At 42.7% G+C, this 27,526-nt stretch overlaps 3 protein-coding genes across 3 annotated transcripts; 1 reads left to right on the top strand and 2 right to left on the bottom strand.

Annotated features, from left to right (window-relative positions):
• Nucleotides 1–172: 172 nt before the first annotated feature.
• Nucleotides 173–8,704, bottom strand: LOC120019903 (procollagen galactosyltransferase 2-like). Its single transcript, XM_038963313.1, has 12 exons — nucleotides 8,571–8,704; nucleotides 7,383–7,493; nucleotides 7,050–7,167; nucleotides 6,654–6,788; nucleotides 4,579–4,783; nucleotides 4,205–4,324; nucleotides 3,636–3,709; nucleotides 3,332–3,438; nucleotides 2,639–2,771; nucleotides 1,134–1,261; nucleotides 752–958; nucleotides 173–458 (listed from the first exon to the last, which is right to left on the bottom strand). The coding sequence occupies exons 2-12, from the start codon at nucleotides 7,454–7,456 to the stop codon at nucleotides 173–175; spliced, it is 1,587 nt and encodes a 528-aa protein (XP_038819241.1). The 5' UTR covers nucleotides 7,457–7,493; nucleotides 8,571–8,704.
• Nucleotides 8,705–12,710: 4,006 nt separating this feature from the next.
• tsen15 (TSEN15 tRNA splicing endonuclease subunit) lies at nucleotides 12,711–17,346 on the top strand. The gene is made up of 4 exons (XM_038963481.1): nucleotides 12,711–12,887; nucleotides 13,013–13,094; nucleotides 15,914–16,049; nucleotides 16,476–17,346. Exons 1-4 carry the CDS (start codon nucleotides 12,807–12,809, stop codon nucleotides 16,642–16,644), a joined length of 468 nt encoding a protein of 155 aa, XP_038819409.1. The 5' UTR covers nucleotides 12,711–12,806; the 3' UTR covers nucleotides 16,645–17,346.
• Nucleotides 17,347–18,980: 1,634 nt separating this feature from the next.
• On the bottom strand, nucleotides 18,981–26,353 carry LOC120019902 (uncharacterized protein C1orf21 homolog). The gene is made up of 5 exons (XM_038963312.1): nucleotides 26,344–26,353; nucleotides 24,506–24,588; nucleotides 19,983–20,053; nucleotides 19,805–19,865; nucleotides 18,981–19,530 (listed from the first exon to the last, which is right to left on the bottom strand). The coding sequence occupies exons 1-5, from the start codon at nucleotides 26,351–26,353 to the stop codon at nucleotides 19,492–19,494; spliced, it is 264 nt and encodes an 87-aa protein (XP_038819240.1). The 3' UTR covers nucleotides 18,981–19,491.
• Between the last annotated feature and the right edge of the window lie 1,173 nt (nucleotides 26,354–27,526).

Below are 27,526 nucleotides of genomic sequence, written 5' to 3'. Positions count from 1 at the left end.
GTTTAAACAAATGCAAATGCAGCTACTGTTGTTATTCTGGCTGCAATGTTTGATGTGACTGTAAGTTAGCCGTAGCAAGCAAGAGATAAGAATGTTGCCAGCCAATATGGCAATGTAAGATTTGATTTATTAATCATAAGAGTAACGTGTGTGTTTATGTGACCTCAACTCATCAGAGTTCATCTCTTTGATTGCTGGCTGAGGAGGTTGGGGGCACGCCTCCTCCTTCCTTGACGATGGCTGGGGGCATAGGCCGTCCCTGGCCGTCCTGCTTGCTGCTTCGCTGGGTGTTCTGCCGGTCCCAGTCGGTGGTTGTGGCCTCATCGTCCCAGATGGTGGAGGTCTCTGTGTCGCTGAAGTAGCCCGGCTCGCCAGTATAGTGGGTGGGGAAGAGGAGCAGTGGCTCCACAGAGAACGCCAGCAGGTCCCTCTGCTCAAACTGGGCCATGTACTCCTCCCTGAGGGCAAGGAGAGTTGAGGAGAATTAAAAAACAACAACACATGCCCTGTATGAAAACAACCCCTTCTCCTAGCTACAAAAGGCCCATTGGAAGATCTGCCTGGAAACACCGCCATATTGTTTGCACCGTTTTAATCTCTACCTGGTCTCTTAAGATCAGCAAACACTGGGTTTGCGGGGACAAATGTCACTCAACAAGCATGTGCTGGGTGAATAAGATGCTTGCGGGAGAGAGATAGAGTGAGAATGTGGACACTGCAGTTAAAAGCCTGTCCGACCACTGGAACTCACCTTGGGTGCTTGTTGAACATGACAGGCAGGTACTCATCCACAGGTAGCATCTTGCCCAGGGCCCGGGCTCCCAGGAGCCTCTTGGCCCCCTGCAAGGAGAGGGCGTAACCCAGGGTCCAGTAGGAATAGTCAGGGTGTACCAGGTTACTGACCCCCTCCACCCAGCGCTCCGGCTGCTTCACCTGCAGCCGCTTACGCCCCACATAGCTGAGAGAGAGGGAGAGAAAAGTCAACCTCTATCCGTTCATTTTATAAAACATTCCTAGAAAAATAAGCCATTTTACACTATTATGCTGCATCCTAAGATCAGACACACGTTGGCATCTTGTCTGTCTGTCTGCCTGTCTATGTTCGAGTGTGTATGCAGCCAATCAGCCCTCACATCAGATCCCAGTCCAGTCCCACTCGGTCCACGTTCTCCATGATGGTCACCAGTCTGCTGCGGAAACGCGGCTCAAACCTCACATCATCCTCCAGCACCAGCACACGCTGCAGTCCCTGTTCCACCACCTAGGGGTAGACATGCACCACAGGACAGCCACTGAGCCAGGGTTTGAATCTCCAAATACTTGATACATTAAAACAAGTGACATTGCTTTCTATTTTATATCTTTACATCTAAAGTAGTTTTAGCACTGTTACAGATCATTATCCTTTTACTGCAGTGGGATAAATCAGGGTCACACAGAGTGATTCTTGGTGGTCTTAAACAAATCTACTTTGAAACTAAAGTATACAACACACACACATGGTTATGGGCTTAAAAAAGAAGACACCTGTACCATGTCAGATATAGAGTTGAAATGTATTCAGTTTTGATTTTGTATACCAATATTACACTTTATATACATCACAGAAGACTTAAATGCAACAAAACCGTTTGACATAAAAACACCGGATTTTCGGGCCCAAAAAAGAAAGGAAAGTTTATTAACTATGAACATTCCACCCATAAGGCCACTAGAGGGCGATCTGGTCATTTGACTGCAGGAAAGGGGTGTACCATTATCAATAAAAGTGGCAGCTATAAAGATTTATTAGGATTTTTACGCAACGTTTGCAAGTGTATAGAATCGATTTTCATGTATAGACTAGATGTGTACATGTTTCATGTATAGACTAGATGTGTACCTGTTTCATGTATAGACTAGATGTGTACCTGTGTCATGTATAGACTAGACGTGTACCTGTTTCATGTATAGACTAGATGTGTACCTGTTCCATGTATAGACTAGATGTGTACCTGTTCCATGTATAGACTAGATGTGTACCTGTTTCATGTATAGACTAGATGTGTACCTGTTCCGTGTACAGACTAGATGTGTACCTGTTTCATGTATAGACTAGATGTGTACCTGTTCCATGTACAGACTAGATGTGTACCTGTTTCATGTATAGACTAGATGTGTACCTGTTTCATGTATAGACTAGATGTGTACCAGTTTCATGTACAGACTAGATGTGTACCTGTTCCATGTATAGACTAGATGTGTACCTGTTTCATGTATAGACTGGATGTGTACCTGTTTCATGTATTGACTAGATGTGTACCTGTTTCATGTATAGACTAGATGTGTACCTGTTTCATGTATAGACTAGATGTGTACCTGTTTCATGTACAGACTAGATGTGTACCTGTTCCATGTATAGACTAGATGTGTACCTGTTTCACGTATAGACTAGATGTGTACCTGTTCCATGTACAGACTAGATGTGTACCTGTTTCATGTATAGACTAGATGTGTACCTGTTCCATGTATAGACTAGATGTGTACCTGTTTCATGTATAGACTAGATGTGTACCTGTTTCATGTATAGACTGGATGTGTACCTGTTTCATGTATAGACTAGATGTGTACCTGTTTCATGTATAGACTAGATGTGTACCTGTTTCCAGATGTTGTAGTGACTGAGGAAGCAGCCGATCTCCCCTCGCGTCAGCACACGCCCCGAATACGGGTCTTTGTACCCAGGCAACATGTCTATGCCCATCGCTTGCAGCTGGGAGGAGTTCAGGGCTCTGAAGAAAAGAGAAGAAAAGAAAAGATTAATAAAACATAATTAAATGTTCAAACCCAGCTCAGGTGCGTAGGTCTAGATTTACTACAAGTTTGCACCTGTGCAGTGTTGGCACCTGTTCTTTTTCTGATTCAATTCAGAACGGTAGAACAAAAGATCAAAGGAAAATTAACATACTGATAATACATCAACGTTTCATGTTTGAGGAATCCATGCTCACTTTATTACATACTTTATTTAACCTTTATTTAACTTGGCAAGTCAGTTAAAAACAAATTCTTATTTACGATGATGGCCTACCCCGGCCAATTGTGCGCCGCCCTATGGTACTCCCAATCACGGCCGGTTGTGATACAGCCTGGAATCGAACCAGTGTCTGTAGTGATGCCTCTAGCACTGAGATGCAGTGCCTTAGATCGCTGCGCCACTCAGGAGCCAGAGTGGAACCATAGTGGAGAGGAGTGAGGATTCAGTATGGATAGCAGGCAATGTATTTTATTTCCCTCTGAAATAACAGGTGCAGACGGTTATGTAAAGTGCTTTTGGATTGTTGTGTCGTACTTGCCATCCACCGCCTCTGTCAGTGTGATATCAATGCCCAGAACGGCAAGGGTGCTCAGCATTCGATCCCGCCGGTCAATGCGACGCTTCAGATTAATCAGAAAGATCTAGAATGAAGGCGGGGAGAACAGGTCACTAAAATCCGACTGTTCCATCCATTATCACCTTTCTCATGATTTGTATGAAATAGACGTTTCTGGGATTTCTTTCAAACAATGACAGTGGATGACTAAAGATATACTGTAGATATACAGTAGTGTAGATATACAATAGTGTAGATATACTGTAAGTACATTCTCAGTACCTCATCAAATCCCATCTTTTCCAGCGGTTTAGCTGTATGGTGCATGTATTTGGACGGCTTCATGAGGTAATCGACTGAAGAAAAATACCTGTATTAGACTCTTATTACTAGATAAAAGATAAAAGCAGATCACACTGTGTTAAGACATTTGCCATCTATGATTTGTAAGGGAATTCGTCAGTCTCTCATTAATGAACAGTTTAGGGATTCTCTGAAGAGACGGGGAGAGACGGAGAAGCAAAAAAAGATAACAGAAGAGTGAGAATTCTGACACGGCTGTGAAAGTGAAAGTCAAACGGCATCACAGAGACTGGTCTGTAGGAGAGGGAACAGCAGGAAAGAAAGAAAGTCAAGAGTGGAGAGATACGTTAAAATATAGTGAGGGTAGTGTGTTTTTTTTTTTTTTAACTAGGCAAGTCAGTTTTCAATGACGGCCTTGTTCAGGGGCTGATCGACAGATTTGTACCTTGTCAGCTTGGGGATTCGAACTTGCAATCTTTCAGTTACTAGCCCAACGCTCTAACCACTAGGCTACCCTGCTGCCCCTGTGTGTGCATCAGAGTACTCACTCAGAGCCTCGGTCATGGTGTGGCTAAAGCTCTCCACCTCCTCCTCCAGACTTTGCTCTTGCTTCAGAGGCAGTGGCAGATACCCATAATGCTCTCTATTACATATGTACATCTGCACATCTGTATGGAGTCACAGGTTTAACATTAGACACATAATACATATAAATAATAATTCAGTGTTTGTTTGAGCCTGCCTGGAGTGCCACATAGCCTGGCTATTCCCCTGGTTCCACTGCGCCAGACAAGCTCAATCAAGCGCAACTAAAGTATTTTAAATAAAACAATGACTATTTGAACTAAGATATGACACACATTCAATACACAGTAAGGAAACTGAGCATTTTAACATAATTCATTATGACTCTATGACTGACCTGCCCGCCGCGCAGAGAAGGCGAAGACCATGATGTCATCCAGGGGGAAGGTGTAATCGTGGTGTGGAGGGTGGAAGGCCAGCGCCCGGGTAGCGCTCCGCCTCAGGTCCACCAGGAAGGTAGAGTGCACCATGGGAACAGCGAAGCAGCCCTGGCGTTTCCAGTTCCTGATGGGGATGTACTCAGGGGTGCGTTTGTAGTAACCCTAAGAGGGCAGGGAGAGACACAGTGGATCAGAGAAACTTAAATAGAGTCCCCAGGGCCAATTCGGCCCATCGTTACATTTTCTGTGGCCCCTTGACATAAAAGTATATTTAATGAATAAAAAAACTTCAATGGTATGCTCTCTGGAAATGTGAATAATTTAAGTCTTCAAATACAATGGTGAGTGAACACAAAAGCAAGATGGTATAATACAATGAATTAACAAAAGAAAACACATTTAATGAGCATTAAATGTATAAATCATCATGGGTTACAAAGATTATTGATATCTACACTCAGTGGCCAGTTTATTAGATACACCCATCTAGTACCGGGTCGGACCCCCCCCAGAACATTCTGAATTATTTGTGGTATGGAAACATTTCTCAATTGGTATCAAGGGACCTAACGTGTGCCAGGAAAACATTCCACACACCATTACACCACCGCCACCAGCCTGTACCGTTGACACCAGGCAGGATGGGCCATGGACTCATGCTGCTTACGCTAAATCCTGACTCTGCCATCAGCATGACGCAACAGGAACCCGGATTCGTCGGACCAGGCATTGTTTTTCCGCTCGTCAATTGCCCAGTGTTGGTGATCACACGTCCACTTGAGCCGCTTCTTCTTGTTTTTAGCTGATAGGAGTGGAACCCTGTGTGGTCGTCTGCTGCAATAGCCCGTCCTTAACAAGAACCGACGAGTTGTGCGTTCTGAGATTCTGTTCTGCACACCACTGTTGTACTGAGCCGTTATTTGCCTGTTTGTGGCCCGCCTGTTAGCTTGCACGATTCTTGCCGTTCTCCTTCCACCGCTCATCAACAAGCTGTTTTCACCCACAGGACTGCCGCTGACTGGATGTTTTTTGTTTGTTTCTTCTCTGTGAACCCTAGACACCGTTGTGCGTGTTAACTCCAGGAGGCCGTTTCTGAGATACTGGAACCGCCTGGTACCGACAATCCTACCACGCTCAAAGTCGCCTAGGTCACTCGTTTTGCCCATTCTAACGTTCAACCAAACAGTCTCTAAATGCCTCGATGCCTTTCTGCCTGCTTTATATAGCAAGCCAAGGCCACGTGAAAGGAGCGATCCATTTTCGTGAAAGGAGGTGGTGTACCTAATAAACTGGCCTCTGAGTGTATATCTAAAAAATGACATACTCGCTAATTGAATTGACTATCAATGCCATAGAAAACTGACAAACCAGAAGAAAAAAAAATGGGAAAGGACAGAAGAGCCACTAAGGGAAAGTGGCTAGGGGAGTGGTGATGCGAAGATGGCAGAAGGCAAATCATCAAAGAGGAATGGCTCCATCTGTTTCCCTGCCCCTACCAAAACCCTTTTCACCATGACACTAACCGAGACAGACAGACAGACAGACAGACAGACAGACAGACAGACAGACAGGCAGACAGACAGACAGACAGACAGACAGACAGACAGACAGACAGACAGACAGACAGGCAGGCAGGCAGGCAGGCAGGCAGGCAGGCAGGCAGGCAGGCAGGCAGACAGACAGACAGACAGACAGACAGACAGACAGACAGACAGACAGACAGACAGACAGACAGACAGACAAGCTTGGCATGATAGGCAGACAGACAGACAGACAGATAGACAAGCAGACAGACAGACAAGCTTGGCAGACAGACAGACAGACAAGCTTGACAGACAGACTGACAGATAGACAAGCAGACAGACAGACAGACAGACAGACAGACAGATAGACAAATGTTATGCTTCAGATTGAATAAACATTTGGATGGCAGCTAAACAGTAAAGTTGTCTTCTGAGAATGGGTCCAGTTGTGGGCCAGAAAAAGTTGGAGAAGTTGGAGCGATTGTGACAGAGATTAATGAAGGGTGTACCTGTGGGGTCACGCCACACCAGAAGTTGGAGTAGAGGACGCGGGACTCCAACATGGGCGCTACCACCGTTAAATTCTCTGCTATCATCTCAGTCAGCACCCGCCGGTTGGTCAGCAAGTTGTCAGTGTCCACAAACTGATTGAAGAAGGAATCATCTCAGTGGAAATTCTGGGTTTCTGCGGGCTGGCTCAAGTAAAGTGAGGGGAATTCACAATTGGCTATTTTTGGTACTTTCGACCAGTTACAGCTTTTAAAAAATGAAGGTGTCGTTACTGTAACAGTGAACAGTGCCTAAAACAAAACAGTTTGCCATCTCAAAATGTGATGCCTCTGCGCCTAATGACACCTACTACTGAGTGTTGTTGTCCCACTGTGTTGAGTTGTGGGTGACCTCACCAGTATGTAATCAGCCCAGAGAGCCCTAGCTGATTTGAGAGCAGCCTGTTTTAGCTTCATCACGTGGGTGAACCGAGAGTTAGGCCAGTGCTTCGGCCCCAACTCACCCACATGCGAGCTAGGGGAGAGGGGGAGATGGAAGGAGAGAAATGAGTGGAGAGGTCTTTATTCTTGACTTTTGTTGACATAGATATTGAATGACAAGAGTGCACAATATGGGTCCTTGATAGTTATGAACACCCCAGCTTCACAGGGAAAGGTGGGTCGTCTGAGAAGAAGACATGTAAAGTGAATGTGGAGAAAATGGAAGGATGTATTTCAGAGTGTGCTCACCTTGGTTCTTCCATGGGTGTCCACTTCACAGAATGATACTGGCTCTGCACCCCTCTGATCCACTCCTGCAGCATGGCTGTGGTGTTGTCCACACTGTGGTCTGCAGCAGCACTAGAACAAAGTGGCTAGAGCATCAGCCCACTAGTGCTACTGGCTGGATCAGATAGCTCAGTTGGTTGGAGCATAGTGCTTTCCACACCATGGTTTTAAATTTGATTCCCACATGAGCCTTGGACCGGGTTTCCCGGACACAGATTAAACCTAGATTCAAGCATGATGAACAGAGGTTCAGGACACCAGATTAAACCTAGATTTAAGCATGATGAACAGAGGTTCAGGACACCAGATTAAACCTAGATTTAAACATGATGAACAGAGGTTCAGGACACCAGATTAAACCTAGATTTAAGCATGATGAACAGAGGTTCAGGACACCAGATTTCTACATAGCATGTGATTTGCTGTAAGTGTCTTCAGATAAAAACATTTTACAGTATTACATCAGCATAGACTTCTTTATTCTCTCTCTCTCTCTCTCTCTCTCTGCCTGGTCGCTGTCATTCACCGTGCTGTGCCACTCCACTTCACATCTCACCCTCTCTCTCTGCTCCCAGACCACTATTTACTCTTCTCACATTCATCTCATATTCATCTCTGAGTATTTCGGTAGAGAGGTTGAACTCAGGCCACTTAATCCACTGACAGCAACTGGTTTTTAATAGGTTTTGCCCAATGAAAGTGCCCTCCATTCAGGGATTGATATATATTTTATTCATTTATTATGGTAAAATGCAGTTATAATTAGCCCATAGGGCTGGGTGATACTGTAAATAATCTATCGAACTCCACCTCAGTAACGTCCTTAGTGGAACTGAGGAATTTTTCAATTCAAAACTAAAATCTGATGCTCTTTACACAAAAATACCCAATATTCCCAAAATGAAAGCATGTGGTGTCTTCTGGAATTGATGGGCAACAATGTGACAATACGTGACTGCTTTAGTTTACATCACTCAATGAGCTAGCCATACTCTGACTAACCATGAATATGATAAATAATAAAAATAATTGTATTTATTTCAAAGGGTAAAATATCTAAAAGTAAGAAACAATGTGGAACAAAATATTAAATGTTGTTATTAAATTATATGTTAAAATGTTTTAATTAAAAAATATTAAATGTTTTACCAGATGGCGATACGATCCTTAGGATATTCCAGCCTGTCGATGCACCCCAAGAAGTAGGGAAGACTGTGCTCCGCATTGCGCGCAAGGATACTGAGCAGTACTTTAGGCTTCAGCAACAAAGACTCGAGCAGGACAGGTTCTACGGGTTCAGTTATCAAGTCTTCTGTACAGGTGTTGTATGGGAGTATCCCGGTCAAAATAAAAAAAAGCAATCCGAAACCCACAATTTCAAACGGCATTATTTCCTTAAGGGTGCTCGATCTCCCTCCTGAACTACATGTACTGCAGCTGAGAATGGATGAATGGTGCAAGTCGAGTATGTGGCACTGATCTGGTAGGTGAGATGCAGACAGTGTGAAGACAACCGGTGAACGGCTGGTAAGCCGACTATCTATCCACCCAAATATGTTTTATTATTTATGTTTTCTGGGGGTTTTTCTTTGTTGTGTAGGACTACCAATTTAGACCTATCCCAGCTAAATACAAACGTTCCCACAACTTTAGAGAATGTTTCCTTAAGAGTCTCATTATGTCATTACCTAAAGTTTTCATAGGAACATTTCCAGTGATGTGCAAGGACCGTTTCCAAGAGACCATTTCCTCAATGTCAAATAGAATTTACCTAGAACGTAGTTACCATGTTCTCAGAATATAAGATATTAATGTTCTAGACATGTTTCATAGAAACATTGCAAGATGTTGTTCATGATGTTGAAAAAGTAGGATGTTCGGTTATGGCCCTCTGGAGGTTTGTCTAGTTCCCAGCTTGTTCCTGCAATGTCCCTAAATACATTTTTACAACGTCTCCTGATGGTCCCAAAGAAACATTCTTGCCCCCCCCCCCCCCCCCCCCCCCCCCCCCCAAAGAAACATCTCTTCACATGCCCCCCCTTGTTACTGTTGACAAGCCAATCAAGACCCCAATTGGTGAACCACTGATCCACCCAGAGCCTGTAACTTACAATGTTTTCAACTTACATATTTAACACACTTTGACTTACATGATTACATTGTGCATGTTCATATAGTAATTATTATTCAACATGTCCTCACCTGGGTTTTGAACTCAGAACCTCTGGGTTCACAGCATTCCCGATCTTCCTGCTACACCAAAACGTCTGTGTCAGTTATCAGTTAATCTCACTATTATCTAATTGATTTCATATACTTTATTTCAGTAATTTTAGGGTTTTCTGTATAGTTGTCTAACGTCGGTGGGGTATTGTAATAGGGGATTTTAGGGTTTTCTGTATCGTTGTCTAACGTTGGTGGGGTATTGTAATAGGGGATTTTAGGGTTTTCTGTATCGTTGTCTAACGTTGGTGGGGTATTGTAATAGGGGATTTTAGGGTTTTCTGTATCGTTGTCTAACGTTGGTGGGGTATTGTAATAGGGGATTTTAGGGTTTTCTGTATAGTTGTCTAATGTTGGTGGGGTATTGTAATAGGGGATTTTAGGGTTTTCTGTATCGTTGTCTAACGTTGGTGGGGTATTGTAATAGGGGATTTTAGTGTTTTCTGTATAGTTGTAAAAGAGAAGAGCAGGCGCGGATATTGTCAATCATAAATCAAGTTTAATAACAAGTTGCAAAAGGGAGACATCAACGGCATAGAAGCAGAGAAAATGTCTAGCAGTCCTTATCTGAGAAGGCACTTTATATTTTAATCAGACAGTAACAAATGTTCTGTAAACACCAACTCGAAAGGCTGGGAGGAAGACACAACATCAGCGGCTACAGAATCACACAGTGTCACAATATCAGTGTGCCCTTGGCTCAGTGTGGCATCAAACTTTAACCATAACACTCAACACTGGCTGATATTTGATACTGGCAGTTTAATTAACAGGTCAAACATACCAACCTCAGTACTTAGTAACAGAACAGGAGAGGAATACAGGAGAGGAATTAATCAAACAAAATTCCCCATTACAGGCTTATTAGTATGTTTTAAAGGGATAGTTCACTAATTACAAAATTACACATTGGTTTCCTTACCCTGTAAGCAGTCTATGGACAAGGTATGACAGCAATCCATGCTTTGGTTTAGTTTCCCTGGAACTGTTTCCACATGCTGACGTTTTAGTATGTGTGGCACAAATTCCATTCAAGTCATGGGACTGATAGTAGCTTTTTTCGCTCATAATGTCCAAATCATCCGAAAGTATCTACAATTGATTGTGAAGCTCAACAAAGTCACTTATAGGTGATTTTAACGATTCCCTTTATCTCCCCTGGAGAGTTGCCAGTGAGCTCTGTGGGCCCTCAGGATGGCACATTTCTAGCTGTGAACGATGATACAACAAGTAAGCTGAGGTACTGACCACCAGAAACACTTTGTTCCTTGGAGAGGAGTCCTCCACCAGCCTGCAGGAACTGGCTGCTTCCATGGACTCTGGAGAGCACTGAGAGGGGGGCAGAGGAAAGGAGACAGAGCCTGTATTTCTGTATTCTGTATTTCAGTTCACTAATATCGTAGCAAGACATTCTGTCAACACAGTTGTAAATAACTGTTTTTTTCCCTTATTTTTTTGTCTTTATTTTTCAGGCTCACTGAGTTGCTCAGGCAGATGAAAACCAGATACCCCTTCCAAGCAAAATAGTCATTTTAGTTGTGTGTTGTTAACTTTTTATCATTGTTTTTAACATTGTTTTGAACATTGAGACAGAATGTTCATTATTTATTTATTTATTTCACCTTTATTTAACCAGGTAGGCTAGTTAAGAACAAGTTCTCATTCACAACTGCGACATGGCCAAGATAAAGCAAAGCAGTGCAACACAAACAACAACACAGAGTTACACATGGAATAAACAAACATACAGTCAATAATACAATAGAAAAAGTCTATATACAGTGTGTGCAAATGAGGTAGGATAACGGAGGTAAGGCAATAAATAGGCCATAGTGGCGAAATAAGTACAATATAGCAATTAAACACTGGAGTGATAGATTTGCAGAAGATGAGTGTGCAAGTAGAGATACTGGGGTGCAAAGGAGCAAAATTAATAAAATAAATAACAGTATGGGGATGAGGTAGTTGGATGGGCTATTTACAGATGAGCTATGTACAGGTGCAGTTATCTGTGAGCTGCTCTGACAGCTGGTGCTTAAAGCTAGTGAGGGAGATATGAGTCTCCAGCTTCAGTGATTTTTGCAATTCGTTCCAGTCATTGGCAGCAGAGAACTGTAAGGAAAGGCGGCCGAAGGAGGAATTGGCTTTGGGGGTGACCAGTGAAATATACCTGCTGGAGCGCGTGCTATGGGTGGGTGCTGCTATGGTGACCAGTTAGCTGAGATAAGGCGGGGCTTTACCTAGCAAAGACTTATAGATGACCCGGAGCCAGTGGGTTTGGTGACGAATATGAAGCGAGGGCCAGCCAATGAGAGCATACAGGTCGCAGTGTTGGGTAGTATATGGGGCTTTGGTGACAAAACGGATGGCACTGTGATAGACTGCATCCAATTTGTTGAGTAGAGTGTTGGAGGCTATTTTGTAAATGACATCGCCGAAGTCGAGGATCGGTAGGATAGTCAGTTTTATGAGGGTATGTTTGGCAGCATGAGTGAAGGATGCTTTGTTGCAAAATAGGAAGCTGATTCTAGATTTAATTTTGGATTGGAGATGCTTAATGTGAGTCTGGAAAGAGAGTTTACAGTCTAACCAGACACCTAGGTATTTGTAGTTGTGTAATTACATAAAATGTGTAATTTCTTTGCAAATGTGTTCTGTTTTTCACTGAAACCATAAGTACTGACTAACTATTAAGTGTAAGCTCACTTACTACAATAAATACATTTGGCACGTAGAATAGCGATGCAGTTTTTCAGTAAGAAGTTACTCTCCCAAGGCATACATTTAACTAAAGAGACTCAGATCTATGAGAAGAAGCACCTGTCTGTCTGGTGCTGTAGACCAGGTCCATGATTAGGTTGTCCACACTAACCGCTTACTGAAGTTTTACACCTAATCAAATATTTGATTTTGTTAGTTTAACTTTAAAAAAATAAAAAATAAAATCATAATTAAAACACATCTCCATATCTACCTAAAGAAAGGGAGTTAGAAGTGCCCCGGAACTTGTAATACCGACAAAAAAATTCACCCGGACCGTTTACATTGCAGTACTTTAGCGTTCTAAATGGGAGTGAGGCACTTTCACAGAGTTCACACGTTGTCAGCGTCACAGTGCATGTGTGGGATTTAAAGGGATTTACAAAATACAGACGAGGAAATATGTCGGAGTTGACGAAGAAAACAGACGAGGATGTAATTGAGAAACCACTTCCCCCTAACTGGATTTTACAGCATCCAATGGTAAGTGCCAAATGCCATCAACAAACATAGCTGACGTTAGGCATGAACAACAACAATAACCGATGCACCAATGTAACTGATGCAGTACTAGCTAACGTTTTAAACTGTTACCCTCATGCTCATAGTACCAACATCTGATGAACCTAGATGTTGGAGACAGTGCTCAAGTGCATGCAGCTTTCTTGGTGTACCTGGATCTTGCTGAAGGTGAGTTAACCATGAATTGGATCGACAATCAACTCTGTTTTGCATCATCACAAACTAGCTACTTGACCTTTCAGGCGAGTGCTACCCAAGGGGGCTTCCATCCGGCCCCACTTTTGGGTTTTCAGCTGAAGGAATGGAGGACAGCTCAATGTGAACTACAATCCCGACGCTCTTTTTTAACTTTTCAAAACGCATGCAATACGGTTTTGGAAACATTTCTAACTTTCATACTACCAAGAAATGATCTTTCAAATACAAAAGATCCACTTAATGTACGGAGTTTAGCAAAGTTACAGCCGGCAGTAAGACAGCCTCCAGTCGAGGTATGACACATCCTCTCTCCAAATCAAATCAAATGTATTTATATAGCCCTTCTTACATCAGCTGCTATCTCAAAGTGCTGTACAGAAACCAAGCCTAAAACCCCAAACAGCAAGCAATGCAGGTGTAGAAGCACGCTCACATTTCCATTGGACCATTCCATTCCACATTTCCAGCAAGTGTTAAGCCTCGATCACATCGACCGTGTCATTGCGCGAAATAGTATGCAGCATCATCTGAATGTTTGACTCATACCTTCGATAAATCCAACCTATGCACCACACAGAACGCGCTGCAACTGCCATGCAATTTTGTAAAATTTTATTTAACAAGTCAAATCAGTTAAGAACAAATTCTTATTTACAATGACGGCCTACCTAAAGACAAAAGGTCTCCTGTGGGGATGGGATAAAAAAAAATAAAGGTGTATGTATGTGTGTGTATGTATATATATATATATATATATATATATATATATATATATATATATAGTTGAAGTCGGAAGTTTACATACGCTTTAGCCAAATATATTTAAACTCAGTTTTTCACAATTACTGACATTTAATCCTAGTAAAAATTCCCTGTCTTAGGTCAGTTAGGATCACCACTTTATTTTAAGAATGTGAATTGTCAGAATAATAGTAGAGAGAAGGATTTATTTCAGCTTTTATTTCTTCCATCACATTCCCAGTGTGTCAGAAGTTTACATACACTCAATTAGTATTTGGTAGCATTGCCTTTAAATTGTTTAATAACTTGGGTCAAACGTTTCGGGTAGCCTTCCACAAGCTTCCCACAATAAGTTGGGTGAATTTTGGGCCGTTCCTCCTGACAGACCTGGTGTAACTGAGTCAGGTTTGTAGGCCTCCTTGCTCACACACGCTTTTTCAGTTCTGCCCACACATTTTCTATATAATTGAGGTCAGGGCTTTGTGATGGCCACTCCAATACCTTGACTTTGTTGTCCTTTAGCCATTTTGCCACAACTTTGGAAGTATGCTTGGGGTCATTGTCCAATTGGAAGACCCATTTGCGACCAAGCTTTAACTTCCTGACTGATGTCTTGAGATGTTGCTTCAATATATCCACATAATATTCCTTCCTCATGGTGCCGTCTATTTTGTGAAGTGCACCAGTCCCTCCTGCAGCAAAGCACCCCCACAACATGATGCTGCCACCACTGTGCTTCACGGTTGGGATGGTGTTCTTCGGCTTGCAAGCCTCCCCCTTTTTCCTCCAAACATAACAATGGTCATTATGGCCAAACGGTTTGTTTCATCAGACCAGAGGACATTTCTCCAAAAAGTATGATCTGTGTCCCCATGTGCAGTTCCAAACCGTAGTCTGTTTTTTTTTATGGCAGTTTTGGAGCAGTGGCTTCTTTCTTGCTGAGCGGCCTTTCATGTTATGCCGATATAGGACTCGTTTTACTGTGGATGTAGATACTTTTGTACCTGTTTCCTCCAGCATCTTCACAAGGTCCTTTGCTGTTGTTCTGGGATTGATTTGCACTTTTTGCACTGAAGTACGTTCATCTCCAGGAGACAGAACGCGTCTCCTTCCTGAGCGGTATGACGGCTGTGTGGTCCCATGGTGTTTATACTTGTGTACTATTGTTTGTACAGATGAACGTGGTACCTTCAGGCATTTGGAAATTGCTCTTGATTTTTACTTTTGATTTACCCATGATGTCAAGCAAAGAGGCACTGAGTTTGAAGGTAGGCCTTGAAATACATCCACAGGTACACCTCCAGTTGACTCAAATTATGTCAATTAGCCTATCAGAAGCTTCTAAAGCCATGACATTTTCTGGAATTTTCCAAGCCTTTTTAAGGCACAGTCAACTTAGTGTATGTAAACTTCTGACCCACTGGAATTGTGATACAGTGAGTTAGAAGTTAAATAATCTGTCTGTAAACAATTGTTGGAAAAATGACTTGTCATGCACAAAGTAGATGTCCTAACCGACTTGGCAAAATTATAGTTTAACAAGAAATTTGTGGAATGGTTGAAAAATGAATTTTAATGACTCCAACACACACATCTGTAGCACTAGCCCTTGCATGTCCCTTTTTTCCTTGTGAGGGAAATGCCCCGACGCTGCCCAAATGCTCTGTCTAAACGCAAATATATATATATATATATATATATATATATATATATATATATATATATATATATATATATATATATATATATATATGAAAGTTAAGTTCCAAAACCATATTGCGGGCGAGGCATATTTGCGTTTAGACAGAGCATTTGGGCAGCGTCAGGGAATTTCCCTCACAAGGCAAAAGAGGACATGCAAGGGCTAGTGCTACAGATGATATCAGTTGTATAAACCTACCTAGGCTACATAAATTGTAAACTAAGTACTTTGCAATGAAAACCTATTATTAGCCAGGTGTACCTAGTGTATAGCAAGTTACTTATCATGCTCCTGACTGTGCCAACATTAGCTAGCTAGCGAGTCATCTCTGTCCTTTCCATTACAGTGCGTCAATGGAAGGAGGTGAGTGGAGTGGGGTGCTCTGAGCTGCGACTGGTGTTGCTGGAGGGAAGGGAGAAGGAAGGAGAGCCCACTCAGACGGTGCTCCCACTACCTGTACACAGAGGCCTGTGCCATAGAAGGTGAGATAAGACTGGGCCTCTTTATCAAATACCCACTCAGCTATAAGACCTCCAAATGCAGGGAACATAGAAAGGAATGAATTAATGTACAAAAATAAGACTGATGCTATGCTACAGGGTTGCAGTCAATTCCATTTAAATTCTAGTCAGTTCAGGAAGTACCCAACTTTTCAATGAGGAACATTTGGAATTGGAATTTGTTGACTGTCATTGAAATGGAATTGACCCAACGTTAGATTACGCCACAAATCAACATTTTGCAACACTTGCGGAACACCAGCGGATAATGAATGCAGCCGGCCCCAAAGAATGTAGGCAAACTGAAACTGGAGTGTGATTACTGTGTATTTTCTTCAATGTAAGATCATTTCTTTATACATATCTATGATTTGGTCCATCTCTGACCTCTTCTCCTCCCTCTCCTAGTGTGCGGTCAGTGCTTGCCATAGGCTCGCCCATGCTCCTGTGTGTGGTGGCATCTGACTCCAGCCTTGTCTACCAGAGGATGTGTGATGGCCTGCTGACCCCTGACCCCCCCGTGGGCATCCAGGACCAGGGCCGCCGGCAGCACCGCAAAAGACGCCAGCAACATTGAACCGCAGCAGAACCACAGTGACCGTTAGTAGACCGCTATGGTCTGGTGATGAAGTCTGCAGTGACCAGGAGAGGACCACAGACTGAATGGCAGGCTGTTGTGGTCTCGTAATGATGAACCAAAGTGCCAGTGATTTCCTTAAATTTGGCAGGGCGTGCCTAGCTTCATTGCTCCGTTTCTGAACAGTTTTTGGGAACCTGGGCATAGCGACTTTCTTAAGGCTCAACAGCTAGCCTACAAAGTATGACAGACCCTGAGAGACTGCGTCAAGAGAAATATGACAAATTTACAACAGCCATAACTGCCTTAAAAAGGTGCTACAGTCTCTGTGGGCCAGAGGGTTTGTTTTATAGCTTCTCGGACAATTGACAGACAATCAAACAGACACTGGATTGCAGTTGGACATAAAATTGCCAGAGGATACATAAGTTGTATTGAATTAAATCTCCATACAGTACATCCATGAAGCAATACATGCTTATGTAGCAGACTGCAGTAGGCTACTTCCATATGACACCACTTAGAACTCGTTCAGATGGTTATAGTTACTGTAACACTGTTTTGTTTTGTGCCGACTCCATACCCATTTACTTTAAATGCAGTTGTGATTTTTAAACTGTAGAGGGCATGAACTACCATGGATGCCTCAATGATATCATTGCTAGACAGTCATTTGACATTGACAGATAAAGACAACAGTAAACACAATGATGGGTGTGCCTGTGCATTATGAGGTATTAGTAACACCACAAGGACCATGTGAGAAACCATTTTGTTTGACAAATTATATTACAGTGACCTGAAAACACTTTATTTTACTAGAAAAACTCAAATTGAACAAGCAAAAATGAGCATGACAACAAATGCAAAGAGCACTACATAATCTGACTATGCTCCTTATACAGTATAATGTCTTTAGATTGAACACTGATGTGGTCTTATTAACAGGTAAGAACTGATACTGACAGCTGTGTGTACAATTGGTGCAACAGAGCCTAATGAAGAGGTAGGCTCGACTACAAAACAACAATGACTAGAACACTTCAACCCTGAGCATTGACATTAAACAAGAATACCCTACGTAGTAAAGTAAGAAGACATGGGCCGACTATGAATCACATAGTGCATTTGGAAAGTATTCAGACCCCTCCACATTTTGTTACGTTACAGCCTTATTCTAAAAGGGATTAAATAGTTTTCCCCCCCATTATCAATCTACCCACAATGACAAAGCAAAAACTGTGTGCTTAGGATTGTTGTCCTGTTGGAAAGTGAACCTTTTCCCTAGTCTGAGGTCTTGAGTGCTCTGGAACAGGTTTTCATCAAGGATCTGTCATGTGACTTTTACTAAGGAGTAGCTTCTGTCTGGCCACGCTACCATAAAAGCCTGATTGGTGGAGTGCTGCAGAGATGATTGTCCTTCTGGAAGGTTCTCCCATCTCCACAGAGGAACTCTGGAGCTCTGTCAGAGTGACCATCGGGTTATTGGTCACCTCCCTGACCAAGGCCCTTCTCCCCTGATTGATCAGTTTGCCGGGTGGCCAGCTCTAGTAAGAGTGTTGTTTCTAAACTTCTTCCATTTAAGAATGATGGAGGCCACTGTGTTCTTGGGGACCTTCAATACTGCAGAAATGTTTTGGAATTGACCTCCGGTAGACTCCAATCACGTTGTAGAGAAATCTCAAGGATGATAAAAAGAAACAGGATGCACCTGAGCTCAATTTCGAGTCTCATAGCAAATGGTCTGAATACTTATGTAAATAAGGTATTTCTGCGTTTTATTTTGAATACATTTGCAAAAATGTCTAAATCAGTTTTTCGCTTTGTCATTATAGAGTATTGTGTATAGATTGATGAGGAACATTAATCAGTTTTAGAATAAGACTAACGTAATAAAATGTGGACAAAGTGAAGGGGTCTGAATACTTCCCGAATGCACTTTATGAACATACTGTAGAAAAGGAAATTCAAAAAGTATCCTGGAATGCAGGAAGTAAGTAACCCCGGTTTCCCCTCCAGGGGTGTGTTCATTGGGGTGACACGCTCAGAATATTGCAGATAGAAATACGCTACATAGAGCGACACTGATAAGAGAATCAATGATACAATACGATGATGGGATAATCCCCAGCTCTATTACTTTAAGTTTCTATCTGCAATGCGGTGAACGTTTCAGCCACCTGGATTGCATTCATTAAGGCACACCGTAGCCAAATGTTTTGCAACGGAAAACGTCAACTAGCGTTTCTTATTGGAAGTTCTTCCCTGTTTCAGTCTGTTTTCTTCCATTTGGTGCCTAATGAATACGACCCAGGAATAATTCCCAGATTCATTTTCCTCTGCCCCCCCCCAACTACCTCCATTGTTCATCATCCAATCAGATGAGGAATGACAAATGTTCCTTTAAGCCATTACGAATAACCATGATCTCAGTCAATCCATGGGTTCAAAATGACTCGACCTCCGTTGTCTTTTAATGGACCACAGTCACAGAGCCGAGCGGCTGCTGTACTTATTGTCCATGGTTACCATGGCGACAGACTTGGAGAGCCGTTCAGTATAATAGTCCTGGTGCTGAAAGTAGTCCTGGCCATGTCTTGTAACATTGCTCCTTTGGGGGTAAAACATTGTCGCATTGGACTCGTAGATCTGTTACGGGGAGCCAGGGTTGTAGATATAGACACAGGGCCGGGCAAAGGTGCTTGGTTTGGGTCAATGTGTCTCCCCCTCCATCTTCGAAATGGTCTAAAGGGAAGAGGGCCGATGGGTAAGGGTTATGTGGTACAGGCCTGTCCATGCCATTGGACAAATCCTTCCTCTCAGGTGAGCAGATGGTGGACCTCAGTGCTATGTCATATCCTCTTCCTCTGAGCAGTAGTCCTGCCCCTGAAAAAGCAAAACAGAAGAGAGTAGAATGAAGTCCTCCCCAGACACTGATCTAACCACCCCCACACACACACACTGTTTGGTCGTCTTGCCTACCCCTATGAGGTCACTGCTAAAATCCCAGATCTGTTTGGTCGTCTTGCCTACCCCTATGAGATCACTGCTAAAATCCCAGATCTGTTTGGTCGTCTTGCTGACCCCTATGAGGTCATTGCTAAAATCACAGATCTGTTTGGCCGTCTTGCCGACCCCTATGAGGTCATTGAACTCTCACCTTTTCTATCTTCTCATCCAGCATCCTGAAGAACTCTTGCTGGCTCTCTGAAGAATGGATCCTGTGGAGAAAGACACAAGACAGTTCCAATTCAACACTTAGTTCAGGGATGGAAAGGGAGAGGGAAAACCCTGCATTGTGTGACAGAATGACAACAAAAATAGTTGGTTGAGCTCACTGTGTCTTCCCATTGCCATTTGATCCTGTGTCGTCTGTTTGTTGGACCGTGGTGAGCAGGGCAGTATTCTCCTGAAACACACACAGGGCTATCACTGATATTGCTGCTCCTTAAATATTTGTTACTTTTATTTCTTAATTTTCTCTTTAAACTGCATTATTGGTTTAGGGCTTGTAAGTAAGCATTTGACTGTAAGGTCAAATAGCTGTTGTATTCGGAGCATGTGAAAAATACAAATTTGATTGGATTTTAATAGATGAGTTCTGGCCAATATATTAAGTATCCACATTTTGTAATGGAACACATCTCCTTAGAACGTACCACGCCCTTTATATTTTTTAGCAATGACCTCATAGGGGTTGGCAAGACGACCAAACAGATCTGGGATTTTAGCAATGACCTCATAGGGGTCGGCAAGATGACCAGCATTTTTCTACGGCTGGCCATGCTTTCCACCTGGCTATCCCTACCCCGGCCAACAGCTCTGCACCCCACACAGCAACTTGCCCAAGCCTCCCCCACTTCTCCTTCACCCAAATCCAGATCGCTGGTGTTCTGAAAGAGCTGCAAATCTGGACCCCTACAAATCAGCTGGGCTAGACAATCTGGACCCTCTCTTTCTAAAATGATCCACTGCAATTGCTAGCCTGTTCAACCTCTCTTTCGTATCGTCTAAGATCCCTAAAGATTCGAAAGCTGCCGTGGTCATCCCCCTCTTCAAAGGGGGAGACACTCTAGACCCAAACTGTTACAGACCTATATCTATCCTACATTGCCTTTATAAAGTCTTCGAAAGCCAAGTTAAGAAACAGATTACCGACCATTTAGAATCCCACAGTACCTTCTCCGCTATGCAATCTGGTTTCCGAGCTGGTCATGGGTGCACCTCAGCCACGTTCAAGGTCCTAAACAATATCATAACCGCCATCGATAAAAGACAGTACTGTGCAGCCGTCTTCATTGACCTGGCCAAGGTTTTCGACTCTGTCAATCACCGCATCCTTATCGGCAGACTCAACAGCCTTGGTTTCTCAAATGACTGCCTCGCCTGGTTCACCAACTACTTCTCAGATAGAGTTCAGTGTGTCAAATCGGAGTGCCTGTTGTCCGGACCTCTGGCAGTCTCTATGGGGGTGCCACAGGGTTCAATTCTTGGGCCGACTCTTTTCTCCGTATATATCAATGATGTCGCTCTTGCTGCTGGTGATTTTCTGATCCACCTCTACGCAGACGACACCATTCTGTATACATCTGGCCCTTCTTTGGACACTGTGTTAACTAACCTCCAGACCAGCTTCAATGCCATACAACTCTCCTTCCATGGCCTCCAACTGCTCTTAAATGCGAGTAAAACTAAATGCATGCTCTTCAACCGATCGCCGCCCACACCTGCCCGCCTGTCCAGCATCACTACACTGGACGGTTCTGACTTAGAATATGTGGACAACTACTAATACCTAGGTGTCTGGTTAGACTGTAAACTCTCCTTCCAGACTCACATTAAGCATCTCCAATCCAAAATTAAATCTAGAGTCAGCTTCCTATTTCGCAACAAAGCATTCTTCACTTATGCTGCCAAACATACCCTCGTAAAACTGACTATCCTACCGATCCTCGACTTCGGCGATGTAATTTACAAAATAGCCTCCAACACTCTACTCAGCAAATTGGATGTAGTCTATCACAGTGCCATCCGTTTTGTCACCAAAGCCCCATATCCTATCCAACACTGCGACCTGTATACTCTCATTGGTTGGCCCTCGCTTCATATTCGTCACCAAACCCACTGGCTCCAGGTCATCTATAAGTCTTTGCTAGGTAAAGCCCCGCCTTATCTCAGCTCACTGGTCACCATAGCAGCACCCACCCGTAGCACGCGCTCCAGCAGGTATATTTCACTGGTCACCCCCAAAGCCAATTCCTCCTTCGGCCGCCTTTCCTTACAGTTCTCTGCTGCCAATGACTGGAACGAATTGCAAAAATCACTGAAGCTGGAGACTCATATCTCCCTCACTAGCTTTAAGCTCCAGCTGTCAGAGCAGCTCACAGATAACTGCACCTGTACATAGCTCATCTGTAAATAGCCCATCCAACTTCCTCATCCCCATACTGTTATTTATTTTATTAATTTTGCTCCTTTGCACCCCAGTATCTCTACTTGCACACTCATCTTCTGCAAATCTATCACTCCAGTGTTTAATTGCTATATTGTACTTATTTCGCCACTATGGCCTATTTATTGCCTTACCTCCCTTGTCCTACATCATTTGCACACATTGTATATAGACTTTTTCTATTGTATTATTGACTGTATGTTTGTTTATTCCGAGTGTAACTCTGTGTTGTTGTTTGTGTTGCACTGCTTTGCTTTATCTTGGCCATGTCGCAGTTGTGAATGAGAACATGTTCTCAACTAGCCTACCTGGTAAATTAAAGGTGAAATAAAAATTTTAAAAAACATACACTAAGTTGACTGTGCCTTTAAACTGCTTGGAAAATTCCAGAAAATGATGTCATGTCTTTAGAAGCTTTTGATAGGCTAATTGACATAATTTGAGTCAATTGGAGGTGTACCTGTGGATGTATTTCAAGGCCTACCCTCAAACTCAATGCCTCTGCTTGACATCATTGGAAAATCAAAAGAAATCAGCCAAGACATCAGAAAAAAAATTGTAGACCTCCACAAGTCTGATTCATCCTTGGGAGCAATTTCCAAACGCCTGAAGGTACCACGTTCATCTGTACAATCAATAGTACGCAATTATAAACACCATGGGACCACGCAGCCGTCATACTGCTCAGGAAGGAGACGCGTTCTGTCTCCTTGAGATGAACGTACTTTGGAGCGAAAAGTGCAAATCAATCCCAGAACAACAGCAAAGGACCTTGTGAAGATGCTGGAGGAAACAGGTACAAAAGTATCTATATCCACAGTAAAACGAGTCCTATATCGACATAACCTGAAAGGCCGCTCAGCAAGGAAGAAGCCACTGCTCCAAAACCGCCATAAAAAAGCCAGACTACGGTTTGGAACTGCACATGGGGACAAAGATCGTACTTTTTGGATTAATGTCCTCTGGTCTGATGAAACAAAAATAGAACTGTTTAGCCATAATGACCATCGTTATGTTTGGAGGAAAAAGGGGGAGGCTTGCAAGCCGAAGAACACCATCCCAACCATAAAGCACTGGGGTGGCAGCATCATGTTGTGGGGGTGCTTTGCTGCAGGAGGGACTGGTGCACTTCACAAAATAGATAGCATCATGAAGTAAAATTCTGTGGATATATTGAAGCAACATGTCAAGACATCAGTCAGGAAGTTAAAGCTTGGTTGCAAATGGGTCTTCCAAATGGACATTGAGCCCAAGCATACTTCCAAAGTTGTGGCAAAATGGCTTAAGGACAACAAAGTCAAAGTATTGGAGTGGCCATCACAAAGCCCTGACCTCAATTATATAGAAAATTTGTGGGCAGAACTGAAAAAGTGCATGCGAGCAAGGAGGCCTACAAACCTGACTCAGTTACACCAGCTCTGTCAGGAGGAATGGGCCAAAATACCCCCAACTTATTGTGGGAAGCTTGTGGAAGGCTACCCAAAACGTTTTACCCAAGTTAAACAATTTAAAGGCAATGCTACCAAATACTAATTGAGTGTATGTAAACTTCTGACCCACTGGGAATGTGATGAAAGAAATAAAAGCTGAAATAAATCATTCTTTCTACTATTATTCTGACAATTCACATTCTTAAAATAAAGTGGTGATCCTAACTGACCTAAGACAGGGAATTTTTACTAGGATTAAATGTCAGGAATTGTGAAAAACTGAGGTTAAATCTATTTGGCTAAGGTGTATGTAAACTTCTGACTTCAACTGTATATTTCACTGGTCATCCACAAAGCCAACTCCTCCTTTGGCTGCCTTTCCTTCCAGTTCTTTGCTGCCAATGACTGGAACGAATTACAAAAATCACTGAAGCTGGAGACTTATATCTCCCTCACTAACTTTAAGCATCAGCTGTCAGAGCATCTTACTGATCATTGCACCTGTACACAGCCCATCTGTAAATAGCCCACCCAACTACCACGTCCCCATATTGTTATTTATTTTTTTGCTCCTTTGCACCCCAGTATCTCTACTTGCACATCATCTTCTGCAGATCTATCACTCCAGTGTTCATGCTAAATTGTAGTTATTTCGCCACTATGGCCTATTTATTGTCTTAATGCCCTAATCTTACTACATTTGAACACACTGAATATAGATTTTTCTATTGTGTTATTGACTGTATGTTTGTTTATCCCATGTGTAACTCTGTTGTTTGTGTCGCAGTGCTTTGCTTTATCTTGGCCAGGTCGCAGTTGTAAATGAGAACTTGTTCTCAACTGGCCTACCTGGTTAAATAAATTTAAAAAATAGGACATTCTTTGTTAAACGATTTGAAAAAGTGTGTGTCAAACTGTATGAAAAATAAATCTATTGATCTATAAATCTAATGAGTAACTTAACATCAGTCTTTCTCACCGTGCTGTCCTGGTCGCAGTTGTTTAGTCTGTCCTCTTCTCTATTTATATACTTCACACTTGCCACGCCTTTCTTGTACTCATCTGTAAGAAAGAGCGGGCGTATGAGGGATTTGGTTAAAAAAAAAAAACATGCAAGAGTGTATTTATATTTTTTGCCATTGTTAACACTACCAGCAACATCAACTTATTTTTGCTTGTGACAATACATTTTTATTTGATATCTGCATGCTTCAGATTAGAGGATGACTGATTAGAGCATATATTCATGACAGTCCCCATCAATTATATTGATCAGGAATCGACTGTTCATCCAGATAAGAGGAGGAGCTGCAGTAATCAGCAGAACAATCAGTGGCATCCAGGTCAATACTTGACTAAAATAATGACATGCTCAAATTAACTGTTCAAAGAAGATCCTCTTTTCAAAATGGTTGGAAAGCAGGACTGCTCCTGCCCCCCCCCCCCCCCCCCCTCTTACACACACACACACACACACACACACACACACACACACACACACACACACACACACACACACACACACACACACACACACACTAAGCAGAGAGATTAGAGGAAAGGGAAACAGATGCATGATGCACAGCCAATGACCTAATAAAGAGAGAATGACCTGACAACAGACATGCAGCCATAAACAAGCCTCATCAGAACATAATGTCATAACAGTAGTACAAGGTCTTCTTGTTCCTCATTTTACAGGTCAATAGGAACAAGATAAAATGATTGGTATTAATGGAAAATATGGGACCCATATTAGGAACCAAGGATTGGAACCAAGATTATTTTTCTGAACAGAACCACAAAAAAATGTGGTCCTTTCCACTGTTCCAAACGGCAAAATAAAGTTCTGAACCGGTTCGAACCCCCAAAAAGTGCAGGTTTATATTGTTCCTTTCTGTTCCTTTTTTAACCTGTGAAATCAAGTTAAAAAAACAACAACATTTAGCTCATTAAGCTGCTGCTACTCAGTTTATCTGTATATAATATGCTAATTTACTTATTGTGTTCTTCATATTTCTTCTTTTTTTTCTTCTAGCATTACATTGTTATTGATTATTGCATTGTCGGGTTTTGAGTTTGCAAGAAAGGCATTTCACTGTACTTGTGAATGTGACATTAAAACTTTAAACTAAATTACTTCACCAATCAGTACGAATTGAGCAGGCAAGCTAGTTGTTTACATGCGTGATGGACAGTGTAGCCTTATGGCGCAAGATGCGACTGAAATTTTGCGGGTGAGGAGAGAGCGAGAGAGGGTTGAGCATCTTGTTATGGCATGCATTATCTCTGAATTAGGTTCGTAGAATTATACCTAGGAGGACCGGCTTCTATGGAGGAACTTTGAATGTCCTTTGAGCTAGCTAGCTAAACACGTCTTACCTTTTTGTAGTTAATAAATCCAGCGTGAAACGTGATAACTAGGCCTATAGTATCCTTAAATAGCATTGAAAAAGTTAATCCATTCTTCTCTAGCTAATAAAGAATCTCTTTCCCTGTCTTCTGAATCACGTTTGTAACGTCAGTACAGTAGCCTATGGTAACGTCAGTACAGTAGCCTATGGTAACGTCAGTGCAGTAGCCTATTGTAACGTCAGTGTGGTAACGTCAGTACAGCCTATGATAACGTCAGTACAGTAGCCTATGCTTCAGAGGGTGGATGGGCAGGTAGCCTAAACATGCACACACATTGGCAAAGATTTTCAGCTGGCAGGCAGGGAGGCAAACACACAGAGTAAGGGCTTTGCATAAGCGCTTTGTTGCGTTTTTTTGTGGGACTAGAAAAAAATGCCTGGAATGTAAAATAACGTTATTAACCGGTTCCCATGCTTTTAAAATAACCAGAACAGTATGGATCGGTTCTGTTCCTTGAAAATGTTAATTATTTTCCGGTTTTCTGTTCTGTTCCCAGAACCGGTTCCAAACCCTGTAAGGAACTCCTCCTGGTCTGAATAATTTACTGAAACTGCTGTTTCATTGTAACGACCAAAGTTAACCCTATTGGGACTGTGTGAATAGCGGTTTTTCATTTGACCCACTAATGGTTAGGTTATGATTGGGGGAGAGGAAGCTGATCCTAGATCTGTACCAAGGGGAAACTTCACCTCAGGATGGTAAAGCACGTTGGCACAGTGTGCTGTCTGTAAATCAGGGGTTTATTCAGTGAGGCGAAATGTTCCTAACATTGCATACAGAATTGTAACAAATGAAACTAACATACAATTCCATATTCTACTGAGACACACACATTTTTGTTTTACAGCATGTTCCGATATGAATGGATGGTCTGAGTCTCCTGAACGCAACCCAGGTGAATGTGTTTCCAGCACTGACCAGAAAGAACATCCCCATTGCTGTAGGCTTTACTGCGGCCCTCCTCACCACTGGGCACGGCCAACACCTGCTTGGCCGAGGTGCAGCCCATCTCCTCACCCACACACATCACAGGCTGACCTAGAGGAAGGGAGGGAGGTAAAAGGAGACAAAGATATTAATAATTCATTTATTGGACTTACATAGCGCTTTTCTAGACACCCAAAGTGCTTTACCTACTGTAGCAAGGAGGAAGCTCACCTCATCCACCACTAATGTGTAGCACCAACTTGGGTGATGGAGGGCAACCAATTTGCGCCAGGACGCTCATCAAACATCAGCTATCAGTTGGAGAGGTGAGGAGTGATATATGCCCTTTAGAAACGAGGTGGAACGAACTATCTTAATTTATCCACCATATTTGACAGCACCCTACGCAGGGCTATGTCCCCATCACTGCCCTGGGACATTGGGATTTGATCTTAAGACCAGAGGGAAGACTTTCCCCCTACTGGCCCTCTAACACCACTTCAGCAACATCTGGTCTCCCATCCAGGGACTGACCAGGACCGACCCTGCTTAGCTTCATAGGCAAACAATGAGGTGTAATGGGTTCGCACTCAAAAATATGTCTCAAAAAGATTACTTCATTATTAAATGTTTTTTTACTGTGTCAGGGATAGTGTAC

This window comes from Salvelinus namaycush, chromosome 25 (assembly GCF_016432855.1).
Source record: "Salvelinus namaycush isolate Seneca chromosome 25, SaNama_1.0, whole genome shotgun sequence".
Classification (NCBI taxonomy): domain Eukaryota; kingdom Metazoa; phylum Chordata; class Actinopteri; order Salmoniformes; family Salmonidae; genus Salvelinus; species Salvelinus namaycush.
The sequence above is the reverse complement of the archived record's forward strand: the minus strand, read 5'-3'. Positions and strand labels throughout refer to the sequence as shown.

Bases quoted from the DNA above. Each gene is read 5' to 3' on its own strand.
- LOC120019903 (XM_038963313.1), bottom strand. From the start codon at position 7,456: ATGCTGCAGGAGTGGATCAGAGGGGTGCAGAGCCAGTATCATTCTGTG. The intron at 6,789-7,049 runs GTGAGGTCACCC...TTCTTCAATCAG, and splicing joins TCTGGGCTGATTACATACTG to TTTGTGGACACTGACAACTT. The intron at 3,439-3,635 runs GTACTGAGAATG...CCTTCATTCTAG, and splicing joins AAAAGATGGGATTTGATGAG to ATCTTTCTGATTAATCTGAA.
- tsen15 (XM_038963481.1), top strand. From the start codon at position 12,807: ATGTCGGAGTTGACGAAGAAAACAGACGAGGATGTAATTGAGAAACCA. The intron at 13,095-15,913 runs GTGAGTTAACCA...TTTCCATTACAG, and splicing joins GTACCTGGATCTTGCTGAAG to TGCGTCAATGGAAGGAGGTG. The intron at 16,050-16,475 runs GTGAGATAAGAC...TCCCTCTCCTAG, and splicing joins AGAGGCCTGTGCCATAGAAG to TGTGCGGTCAGTGCTTGCCA.
- LOC120019902 (XM_038963312.1), bottom strand. The intron at 20,054-24,505 runs GTGAGAAAGACT...TGTGTGTTTCAG, and splicing joins ACTGCGACCAGGACAGCACG to GAGAATACTGCCCTGCTCAC. The intron at 19,531-19,804 runs GTGAGAGTTCAA...TTGCTTTTTCAG, and splicing joins TGGATGAGAAGATAGAAAAG to GGGCAGGACTACTGCTCAGA.